Genomic DNA, 12,750 nt, shown 5'->3' with positions numbered 1-12,750 from the left:
TAAGGTTTTGGTTTTGGTTTTTTGTTTGTTTGTTTGTTTGTTTGTTTTTTAATTTAGAATACTGGCCAGGAGTCAGTGGGGTGCAACTCAAACTGGCTCAAGCAAAACAGGAAATGTATTAGCTTAATGCATTGAAAAGTCAGGGGATACTACTGACCTGAACAGTTCCTAAGATATCGTTGGTAATCTATCTCCTCATACTAGGTGCCTCTGTGATAGGTCCATTCTCAAGCATACCCTGATTCATGGTGACAGATTGCCAGTCAAATACAGACTTTTCTAACATTTTGTCAACACTAATGGTCAATATCTTTCTCTGACAGAATTAAAGAAGTCACCAAGCTACTCAGATGTGCAGCTAGATTTTTAACCAAAAGTTTTATTGATGAGCCAGGTCCAGTTTCTGCTTCTGATTCAGGAAAGCAGAAAGGAATCCACAGAAACCCCAAACCATATAAACAAAGAATCAAGAAGGGATGACTCCCGAGAGAAGTCTCAAAAAATCTAGAACTGTTAGCATCAGAAAAAATGGATGTTATACAGCCAAAATGTCAGAAAATTGTAACATTCTAGCCCTTGGCTGCCCATAAGGTATGTATACATAATTTTTCATGTATATATTCACTTCTCTCTGTATACATAATTCTTTAATACCCATGTTTAACAATGTTACTACTGGGACACTTGGGTGGCTCAGTTGTTAGGTGTCTATGCCTTAGGCTTGGGTTGTGATCCCAGGATCCTACGGAGCCCTACACCCTGCTCAGCGGGAAGCCTGCTTCTCCCTCTCCCACTCCCCCTGCTTATGTTACCTCTCTCGCTGTGTCTGTCAAATAAATAAATAAAATCTTTAGAAGAAAAAGATGTTACTACCATAGCCACAATAGGAAACATAGTCATCACCTCAAGGAGATGTGGGGTGAGCAGGGAGTGAGGAAGAGACAAAGACAATGTCAAGTTAATGCATCAAGCTACAAGTCTAATAAAACTTCGTGTTATGAATTGGTCAGGTCCAACCAAATGTGCATTCTTTTTGGTGGTACCTTATTATCTGACAACATGTAGTTATACAATAAATTTAACTACCTCCCTGATACTTAATAGAGGACGGTAAAGAACATAAATAACAATTTGCACTTAGAAGAGCAGCAAAGGTAAACCATGGTCACTAATTTAAAGCACACACGGTACACTACTGGTTAGAGTAGCAAGAATTTATTATTCTTTTATTCTATTATTATTCTTGTTCAACCAATTCAGATGTACTCATTCCTACTACCTCAGAAGACCTCACTTGTCTGCTTACCTTCTACTAACTCAGAAGACCTCACTTGTCTGCTCACCTTCATAGCTTAGATTTTCCATCCAGCAGCTACACAGCTTTAGCAGCCAACTTCCTCTTACTAAAGCTTAGAACTGTCTTAGAAGGAAAGGAATACAGATCTTTGTTTCCCAGACTTGAAGTTATTCTCGAAGTAGGTTTTTTTTTTTAAGATTTTATTTATTTATTTGAGAGAGAGAGAGACTGAGAGAGAGAGCATGAGAGGGGAGAAGGTCAGAGGGAGAAGAAGACTCCCCATGGAGCTGGGAGCCCAATGGGGGACTCGATCCTGGGACTCCGGGATCATGACCTGAGCCAGCCAAAGGCAGTCATTTAACCAACTGGGCCGCCCAGGTACCCCTCTCTCAAAGTAGTTTTCTCAAACCTAACAAATTTTTGGTAAATTACCTTCAGTCAGCTGGTTGAATTAGCATCAGAGCCACATATCTTGTCAAGATATAGCTTAAAAAGGGGTGTCTGGGTGGCTCAGTGGGTTAGGCCGCTGCCTTCGTTCGGGTCATGATCTCAGGGTCCTGGGATAGAGTCCCGCGTCGGGCTCTTTGCTCAGCAGGGAGCCTGTTTCCCCTCTCTCTCTCTGCCTGCCTCTCTGCCTACTTGTGATCTCTCTCTGTCAAATAAATAAATAAAATCTTTAAAAAAAAAAAAAGATATAGCTTAACAAACCAGATTTCCATCTTTTCAATATCTTAACAACATTCACTCTCCCAGTATTTTCTTCCCTGTCTGCTTTCAACCATGCCAGCTTGCACCAAAGCTAGCTGCCCTCCTATAAAACATTATCAAAGGCCACAAAAAAGTGACCACAAACTAAAGTATCCCCCTAAAGTTACCACCTCAGTAATTCCATGGGCAAAGATACCCAGGTGACAATTTAAAGCAGCTGTTCTGTAATTCCTTAAAAGGAAGTGCTAGGAGAAAGCAAAGTCCTCATTGCCTTATACTCCATTTCGACATTTAAAGTCTATTCCTTACAACATACCATTTCCATTTACTAAAGTCTATGCTAGGAAGGATTCTTTCCATTTACAAGAGACAGAGCCCCAATTTAAAATGACTTGAAGCTAACAACAATGATAAGCTTTAAAAGAGAATTTAATGGTTAGAAAATAATCTCCATGGGCACAGAGAATGCCAGAGGTTCAAGCAGAATCAAGAATGTATTTCTCTCTCTCTTGGGGCACCTGAGTGGCTGTCGGTTAAGCATCCACTCTTGATTTCGGCTCAGGTCATGATCTCAAGGTCCTGGGATTGAGCCCAGCTTGGAGCCCACCATTGGGCTCCATGCTCAGCAGGAAGTCTGCTCCAGGTTCTCCTTCTCCCTCTGCCACTTCCCCCGCTCATGCACATGTGCAAACACTTGTACACAAACATTCACTCAAATAAAATTTTTTTTTAAAGGATATATTTCTCTCTCTCCCCATACTAAGTCAAATTCTAATACAGGCTCCCACAACTATAGGATGATACCAGTTAAGAACCCCTAAAAGAACGAGTTTCAGCACAAGTCCTATGACTGACCCTATGACTCCCCTTGAGTTAAATGTTCAACCCAGAGCCAATTACAGTGATTCTGGCCATGCCTGGGTTAGATACCCAGTCCACCTAAACCAGCTGAACTAAAAATGGCAGATAAGTGCTTCCTCAAAGGCAACTACAGTGCCCTTATCAAAAAGGGGAATGTATGCCAGAGAGACAAAAACAAAAGATGTCCACTATTCTGGTACTATGACATACCGCAAAAATACTTTTTAATTTTTTTTTAAGATTTTATTTACTTATTTGTCAGAGAGAGAGAGAGAACGCAAGAGCACAGGCACAAGCGGGGGGGGGCAGTCAGAGGGAGAAGCAGGCTCCCCACTGAGCAAGGAGCCTGATACAGGACTTGATTCCAGGGCACTGGGATCATGATCTGAGCCAAAGGCAGACAGGAACATAACTGACTGAGCCACCCAGGTGTCTCAATAACTTTTTAATTTCTATTCAAAGCATTATATGTATTCTTTGCTAATAATAACATAGTCTTTGTCATGTGCTTATACATTTGACATATACATAGGTTTATTGAAACGAAAGGTTCTTACCAGATACTTACTTCTTCTAATATGTCAGTTTAAAAATAACATTTACCTATGTATAAGGTCTACATAATGCATACATATTTAACACACATTTCTAGTTACAAAACTAGGCAATACATTTAAATGAGTCTCATTTATTTCAGGGTCTGGACCTTACTGTTGACTGTTGAGAAACTGGTCTTCTACTGCTTAATAATAGGGTCCTTCCTACTCAAAATGCATTTAACTTACCCAAGAGCCAAAACATAAAAAATAAATATGTATCTTCAACTTATGATGTTATGTTCTGATAAACCCATTGTAAGCTGAAAATATCAAAAGTCAAAAATGCATTTAATACATCTAACATTCTGAACATCATTACTTGGCCTAGCCCACCTTAAACATTCTCAGGACACTTACATTAGCCTACAATTGGGTAAATCATCTAACATAAAGCCTATTTTATAATGAAGTGTTGAATTATCTCCTGTAATTTATGGAATACTACACTGAAAGTAGAAAAAAACAGAATGGTTGTATGGGTACAGAATGGCTGAGTGTATCAGTTGTCCACCCTCGAGATCCAGTGGCTAACTGGGAGGTGACTTGCTGCCTAGCATCACAGGAGAGTATCATACTACATATCACTAACCCAGGAAAAGGTCAAATTCTAAGTATGGTTTTTAATGAGTGTATATTACTTTTGGACCATTGTAAAGTCAAAAAATCACTGAGCCATCAGTTAAGTCAGGGACCATCTGTATGCATAAAACAGCCTCCTGCCCTCGTGGAGTTCACAGCATAGGAGGGGAAACACACATAAATAACAACAGTAGAAAAATAAATAAAGAACAATACTTGAGAGTGATAGGTGTATCTCTGTAGAAGGAGATACTGGTTCCCCCACTACCCAAAAGTAGAGTGTTCTATGAAACCTTTCAAAAGCCAAAATGCATAAAACGAAGAGTATCTCCCACTCTCCTAAAGTTGGCAATATGCTGCTTCACTTTTACAAAAGACCTATTACTGGTACAGTAATGGCTTTTTTGGTAAAAGCAAAAATCTTCAGATTTTTTTTGGTTAACAAAAACAGGTATTAACATAGGTCTTTCATAAAAGTGAAATGGCAAAACATCAACTTTTGGAAAGCAGGGAATACCTGTATGTTGACAATGCATGAAATATGAAAAGTTCAGGCAAGAAATTAGAAGCCTATGAAACTGATGCAAAATAATATTTAAATAAACAGTCAAAAATGTGGATGACTGAATTTTAGGATACAGTAGCACTTCAGTGATCCAAAATGGGGGGAAGGGGAGGTGAGACAAATAGCTCCCTTTGTCATATAATCTTTTCCCCAAAAGTTTCCATTTAAAGACCTACTGCATCTTTAAATGTACAAAGAAATTTTAAACCTAACCTTTTTTATTCCAATTGAATAAATTCCAATGAATTTCTCTATACTGTGTTTGGAGAAAGCATAGCGAAGACAGAACCTTGAGATACATTTATTCAACAGCAGAGTATGTGCCAAAACCTGACTAGCAATATACAAAATACTTATTTAAAATTAATATGCCTTGATCATAATCTGGCTACAGAGTATTTGTACTTTGCTTTTTTTATTCAACTATAATTAACATACAGTGTTGCATCAGTATAATGATTCAACAATTCTATACATTTCTCAGGGCTTATCCATACTGCTTTGGTGTCATTCCATGACTAAATGAATCTTTCTGTGGAAAATCTCAGAACTCTTGATGGTGTAAATTCCAATGTTTACAAATGGATTCTTAATTTCACTTGCAATACTCAATAGCAAAAATAAAATAATTCAAGTTAATATGAAAAGACTTACATGACAATGTAAATTAAAATGCAGGAAATTCTCTTTTAATATAAGTAAATGTAATTTTGTTAATATTAAGGACTTCCATGATTCCAAGATGCAACTACATATTTTTAAAATAAATTTGGTTCAAATGCAGAATATACCTTTTGTTTGTGAAATTCTATGAATCTTTAAAGGGAAAATGATTCTGATTTTCAAACTACAAATGAAAAAACTCTAAGAAAAGCTATTGTCCCATTCAATCACAAGAGAATCACTTAAAAATTCCCTATTAACAAAAATACTATGATTCATATGCAAGAGAGGAGAGGAACTTTGCCCACAAAATCCCAGGTAAGTATCTTGTATTGTTTTCAATATAATATGCCATTCACATGTAAAAAAATGAAATTATCAGAGGAAGTATTTTTATAAGATACACTGATATAGCACTGTAATTTGGAAAAAAAAAATTTTAATCAAATGCTATAGAATTATACCACCTAAGAACTATTCAAACCTGAATTCTTTCACTAAGTAAATATCAATCCTCTATTTTATCTTTTTTAAAACTATGTTTATATTAAAATCTTTGATAAAAAGAAACTTTCATGTTATAAACAAAGAACACATGATATTTACATAGCATTTACTTCAAGGAAAGAAAAACCTTATACAAACATATGTTAAGGGTGTTTACAAAAGAAGCACTCAATTAAGCAGTATGCCTATTTTATAACTGAAACAGGCAACCAAATTCTTTATCTAGAGTTAGGACTCTCTTGTACTGCTACATTAAATAATTCTTCCTAAAGTCCAAGTTTGTTGATGATCAGCTTCTTTCTTTTTTTTTTTTTTTAAGATTTTATTTATTTATTTGACAGAGAGAGATCACAAGTAGGCAGAGAGGCAGACAGAGAGAGTGAGAGGGAAGCAGCCTCACCGCTGAGCAGAGAGCCCGATGTGGGACTCGATCCCAGGACCCTGAGATCATGACCTGAGCCGAAGGCAGCAGCTTAAACCACTGAGCCACCTAGGCGCCCCGATGATCAGCTTCTTTCAAAGCTACACTGCAAAATTCTGGACACTATACTATCATTGTAACATTTTTTATAAATTAATTTACTCATCTTCCTGATTCTGTAAATATAAATATTGGGTGCTATATTTTAATGTTTCAAGTTATCAATATCACTATACAAAATATATCCATCTACAATTGAAATTAATCACCCTATTTCTCTTTACATCCATGATTCTTCGACAAATTCATAACCCACCTGAGTAATGGAAACAGCTCTACCTTGGCAAACAAAAGCAGAAAAATTACAGCCATGACTGTGTAGAAACCCTATATTTCACTGCATACTTAAACTTCACTCAGCTAAACTTTTAATTCTTTGGGCAAGGCAAGAGAAAAATAACACCTAAAAACCAAGTATTAGTATTCTCATTTTATCTAGAGATATAGAATGTACATGAAAAATAGATAAATATTTTGGCAAAAGTGACTGATTAAGACTGTTTAAGTAGAAACTGTTTTGTTTTGAAGTTTCATCAGTTCCCCTCCTTTCTTTTCTGTCATAAATGGCACTGTGACAGAGATTTTACTATTTCTACCTACTTTTTTAATTTAATATTTCAAATTAAGATTGAAAATTGAAAAAACTCACGTTAGAGATAATATTAGAAGCTTCTAACTAGTCACTAAACTCCCTAAATGGATTTTACTGATTTACTTTTTAAGTAAATAGAATTGTTTTGATAATTATTTTCTAAATGCCTATAATTTCCAAGTATTTTCAGAATCAGCTTGAACATGACATTTTTTTCATGAGTATATTAGAAATATAAAGCCCTAAACCTACAGCTCAAGAAATATTACCCTTCAAGTGATCAATTTGTATTCTAAAATCAATATAATTAACAACTTAACAGTAAATAGCTCCCTTTGTCATATATTCTTTTCCCCAAACGTTTCAAGAACTACTGCATCCTTTAAATATGTACAAAGAAATTTTAAACCTAACCTTTTTTATACCAAAATCAATGAGTTCCAAGGTCTTATGTGGATTTGGGATATAACATTTCAGTCTTAACTTATTTCTGATTACTCCAATTAAGCTTAACAGTAAAGCTAATCTCTAACATAATGTTTGCATACTGAGACTTCACGCCAGATTTTCACTGCACTGTAAGAGAGTTAAATTTCTTTTCTATCTCAAAAGAAGTATTTCACTTCCTTTCTTAACCTAACTGTATATGTATAGAACCCCATCTGTTAAGAACTGATCTGGCATACATCACTACTGCTGCAGAGTCCAAACTGGTTACACATTCAAATCAGTTTCCAGCTTGTGAGAGCTCTATTGCCTCTTATCATGTTAAAATGTACTAAGCATACAAATACTTATTAAAATAACCTAATATCACATCACCTAAGGTTCAAAAATGGTATTGGTTAGGTGAAAACTGGAAAAAAAACTTTATACGTGTTCTTTCAAATTTACAGAAATACAATACCTGCTAACATACTAAAATATTTTGAGATTTCATCTTGCTTATTTTTTAAAAAGGCAAGTACTGACCCCCTATTTTCAGCTGGTTAAAAGAAACAATATTTCTGTCATTGTTTTGAAAATAATTTGGTTATGTCCAGGTGACATTCCCCCAAACTTACAATGACTTTTTCGGTGATTTATTTGAAAGGTAGAGTAGGAAGAGGTTTATTCTATTTAAAAAGTAATAATATAACAAAGCAAACACATAGACTTTGACTTGACATACTAGTAAAAAAGAAAAAAAAAAAGCAGCTTTAACTTCTCTGTGAATTTAAGAGGTTCATAAGACCACAGACATTAATCCACGTCTCAGGGCACCACTGCTGTAGTTGCAGCTTTCTTTCAGTTTTCCCATAGATGAAATAAAAATAATTGCTTGGCTGAAAAATCAGACTATTTAGGTGTTATAAAATCTCCTTGTAAACACATTTTTACATTTCCGTGACTCCACACCAAATACAAGTCAACTGATCCGTTCCTGATTTAAGCCTTGTCTTCCAAAACCCTACCTTAACAGTGTGTCAAAGACTAGATATTGCAGAGGAAACTGCTTTAAAAGCTTTGCTGCAGCAAAACTGCATTTGCAAAACATTAAAAATGAACTACTCTTAATTATCCACAATTTATGATTCTGCTTTCCTTATTTCTTCTCATTTCTTCCCCTGACATCTTGAACGCTTCTTAGCCTCTCTGTAGATAGCGCAAAACATTAAGTCATACACAGTTCTGCAGTAACTCTTTCTTATCATGAAAGAAACCAAAACCTACGGCTTCATTTAACACCTTGCCTTTAGTCTTTATCCACATGCCACGCTCTCGAAAGGCAACCATAGAAACCAACCTGTATGACTGGGTGCCCTCACATTTTAACACCTTGTGTGCATTAAAAAAAAAAAAAAAAAAAAAAAAAAAAAAAAAAAAAAGACTAAGAGGTCAGCACACCCAGGGCAATATTACAAAGAAAGAAGGCTGCCTAAAAAGAGATGGGGCGGGAAGGGGCGGGGGGGCGACGGTGAAAAATACAGTCACAACACTCTCCATCACAGCCTCTGAATATATTTAAAGGCAGATGCAAAACTGCATCATTTTCCTCATTTGAAAACATCACACCCCAGCTGCTCAAGTTAGAGCTAATGCGCTTCTCACATTTCGGTAGCACGGGGGAATTTAGGCTCCAGGGGCAAGGCTTTCATCCTCGGAGAGCGACACCACAGACAATTAAGAGTGTAGAAGAAAGAACCCCAGAGAAAAGGAGGCCTCCTCTCCCCCTAACTAAACTCTCAAGTCAACCCAAAACCTGCACGGCAAGGAATAATTTCTGCTCATAGTCAGGAGAAGTGATAATAAGCGGTGTTAAGTTGGGCACCGCACTCAGGAGGCAGGAGAGGACCAGAGGAGAGCTGGGAGGTGGCGTGGCTAAGGCTGCGCGCAGGCAGGTCACCCGCCGGGCAATAGCCGCCCGGCGAACGGGGATCCCAGGAACGCGCAGCGTGTGCGACCCTGGGGGTGGAGGTGTGTGGGAGCGAGAGGCTGGGGAGGCAGGCTATGGGGGCTGGGAGGCAGATGGAGAGCACGCTTTTTCCCTTACCAGGTTGAGTACCGTCTCCACGATGTCCCTGTTGCTGACCTCTCCGACCTGTATGAGTCCAATCAACACTGCGAATTTCATCCGGATGTTGCGGATCGGCACCGAAGGGTTAATCATCCCCGCGGGCAGCACCACCGAGCCGGAGCCGGACGCCCCCCTCAGCTCTCCCATCCCACTGCCCCCGCTGCCGCCACCGCCGCTGCCCCCGCCGCCTCCGCCTCCGGCCCCGACGGCGATGAGCCCCACGGGCTGAGGCTCGAGCCCCGGGCCCGGGCCCGGCTTCTCGCTCGCCATTTGCCCCCCTCCTGGGGAGAAGGGAAGAGCAGAGGCGCTGCCTCCGCCGGTACCGTTATACCTGCCTCGGCCCCCGCCCCCCGGCCGTCGCCTCGGAGCCCCAGCATCCACCAGCGCCGCGGCGCCGGGCCCGCTCCCGCCTGCGCGTCAGCCCGGCCCGCTCCGGCGCCCTCCCCGGCGGAGGCGGTGGGTTATTATTCCCAGGCTTATTCCCGGCGGTGGCTGCGCCGCTAACCGCTGCCCGGCGAGCGGCAGTGCCCGCCCAGCAGCTATACCGCTGCCGCCGCCGCTACCGCTGCCTCCTCTCTCTCCCCCTCCCGGTCCGTCCGGCCCGGCCCGCCCCCCGCGGAGATGCGGCCGCCACTCCGAAAAGCCCTGAGGGGCGAGCAGCTGGCCACGACGCTGGCCGGTGCTGAAGCTCAGGCTGTGGCCGACGCTACTGACGCTGCTGCTACTGCTGCTACGGGCGCCACTGTTGTTGTGAAGCCCCGACGCCGCCGCTCACTCCGCCATGTTGCCGCCCCCTGCCTGCGGTAGCGGCCACTGCGCCTGCGCAGAGTCTCCGGGGGCGGAGCCCTCGGTGCACCCCCTCTTTTGCCCTGCCCTCCTTCTCTTTTCCACCCACCCACCCCGACACCCCTCGTCCCTCCCCCAACCACCCTGAACGGATAGACAGGTGAGCAGGTGCATGGGAACCAATGCCAGACCCTGGGGCAAGCTGGTAGAGGCGGGACAGGTAGTGGCTTCCTTGTACTTTTTCCCTAGAGGATGAATTCTCCCTGTGGGGAAGGACACAGTGAGTGTGAGTCTTGCCTTCGCTGCCTCCTCCTCCTTCCTTCAATATCCTTTTGCTAAGAGGAGGTTCATCATCTTCGTCTTCATCATTGCATCCAGCAGCTGCCACTGCCAGTGCCACGTGCCTTGTAAGGTAGGGGAGTGGCAGACGACCTCCTTCTGCCCCTCTTCGTCCTTCCTCGCAGTACTACCCGCCTAGCGCCCCCCAACCCCCAATTTCCCAAATAAAAAGTGGCTGGCAAAGCAGAAACAAACGCACCATGGGGAAAGATCTTGCATTGTCGGGGAAGGATACAGATGGAGTGTAATGGGTCTTTTTCTACAGCTATGAAAGAGGCTGACACCTGCACACACAGGCACGACTTAAAATAGAACTTGTCAAACAGTGATCCGCTCTGGATGGAGCTCTGAACAACAAACAGCTCTTGAACTCACCTACCAGCCTCAAAAGGCTGCACTGAGTGACACTATATGGTAGTTTGGTGGGAGCTACATATCCCATATTTCAGAAATCTCTTGAGATCTTCAGGTATGATGCCAACTAATGATGCCTCCCTTTTCCTTAGTCATGTACAGTTCAGAGGTTTTTGAAAGTATCTAAAAATATAGGTAATCTTCATCACCAGCCTTAATGTGCAAAACAAAGTAGATTACTATAACTGTATAAATATAAAACAAAAATATTATTGCTTAAGAAAATTAAACTGTATACAGTAATCTTGCTGCTAGTCCCGAATTAAAACTAAACAGTCATGACTGCTGTTTTCTCCTTTGAAATGAAGGATTAATTTTCTTTAATATTTCATGAAGTATGCCCTTTTCAATAAAGATATATTGCAAGCCACCAGCAATAGTTGGTATCTGGAGGTATATTCAAGTCATTCTAATTGTCATCTCAAATAAACAGAGTCAATATAAAAACCTATCATAACCCAGTTATTACTCATATTTAACTGGGTCAACTAGTCAAGTTAACTCTCAGGATATTGGAACATGGTAAAATTCTAAGGTACTACAGGTTATGTATAACAAAGCTCCTCAAAACCAGCACTTACGATTAGTTTTTAGTTGTTTTAAATTTGCGCTGAATTGGTTGAATTAGCAAATTGAATTGAATTATTAGCAAAAAAAAATCCTTTGAAAGAAGTGATAATTGGTATGTCCATTTATATTAAATAGCAATTGAATTATAAAATGTTTAAATGAAACTGTATGAAAAATTTGCAAAACCAGTAACTTTTAATAGTGTGACTTAGATATGCTATAATTTAAAAATCCTGCAACATATATAACTGCCTATAGAGCCTTTTATTTATAGTGTTATCTACTTTTGTGAGCACTATTTTCATTTGTAAATCAAAAATGATATAACTTCAATATGTAAATCCAGACTGAAAGATCATCACACTAGCTTTTTTTTCACCCTGCTGTGTATAAAAAATATGGCAGCAGGATCTACCTCTTGCTATTTTTAGACTTCTTGCAGGAGCGCTTTGAGAGACAGTGACAACCTGAACTTTCTATTTCCTTTCCAAATGAATAGCTTGACATCATTTTAATATTTTCACTTTAATTTTCTCTGTTTTGTTTCTTAAGCAGTATGTGTGTACACTTTGGTTTTGTTTTTCTTATTCATTTTGTATTCGATCATTTTCCTTTAGTGGAGACAGGGAGTGGGTTAAAAGGATATCACCTTTTCAAAGTAGGAAGACCCTACTTCTGTTGCATACTTAATTCAATATCAGAAATATTTAAAAGAGCTTACCAATTAAAAACTGCTCTCCAGCACGCTGTCAGCTCCTTCAAGGCAGTATGGTAGTGTGGAAAGTGCACAAGCATTGGAATCATTCTCACAACTTACCACCTGCACAGTCTACTCAATTTATCAAGCTAGTCTCCTAGCTCCTAGAATACCTACCCCATAGGGAAGTGAGAATTCAATGAATCACTTGAACTCAGCAGCCAGCACATAGTAAATGTGTCCTTGTACCTTTAGTATACAGGCACAATATGTATTGAATGACCTATAAACACATGTAAAACCAATTATAACCACATACAAGTCTTTATAATTGCACAGTTACATGTTTTCAATACTACCCCTAAAAGCATAAAGTTTAGAAAAGACAGCAGGTATGTTTCTTTTTAGCCTACAAAGCCTATTTCCCGGTAAATGTACAAATAGCTTAGCGTTTGCATTAACAATAATTTTGAAATAAAAGACAGTTACATAATAATAGAACCTACCTAAAATGTTCATTTTTTAAACTCTCCAG

At 39.7% G+C, this 12,750-nt stretch overlaps 1 protein-coding gene across 6 annotated transcripts in view; it reads right to left on the bottom strand.

Annotated features, from left to right (window-relative positions):
* Positions 1 to 10,184, bottom strand: part of NBEA (neurobeachin) — a 687,041-nt gene extending 676,857 nt beyond the window's left edge. For all 6 annotated transcript variants that reach the window (XM_045977917.1, XM_045977919.1, XM_045977920.1 and 3 more), the window contains exon 1: positions 9,386 to 10,184. In XM_045977917.1, coding sequence (XP_045833873.1) covers positions 9,386 to 9,679 — 294 coding nt within the window. In that variant the 5' untranslated portion in view covers positions 9,680 to 10,184. The remainder of the gene's footprint in view (positions 1 to 9,385) is intronic.
* Between the last annotated feature and the right edge of the window lie 2,566 nt (positions 10,185 to 12,750).

This window comes from Meles meles, chromosome 14 (assembly GCF_922984935.1).
Source record: "Meles meles chromosome 14, mMelMel3.1 paternal haplotype, whole genome shotgun sequence".
Lineage (NCBI taxonomy): Eukaryota > Metazoa > Chordata > Mammalia > Carnivora > Mustelidae > Meles > Meles meles.
The sequence above is the reverse complement of the archived record's forward strand: the minus strand, read 5'-3'. Positions and strand labels throughout refer to the sequence as shown.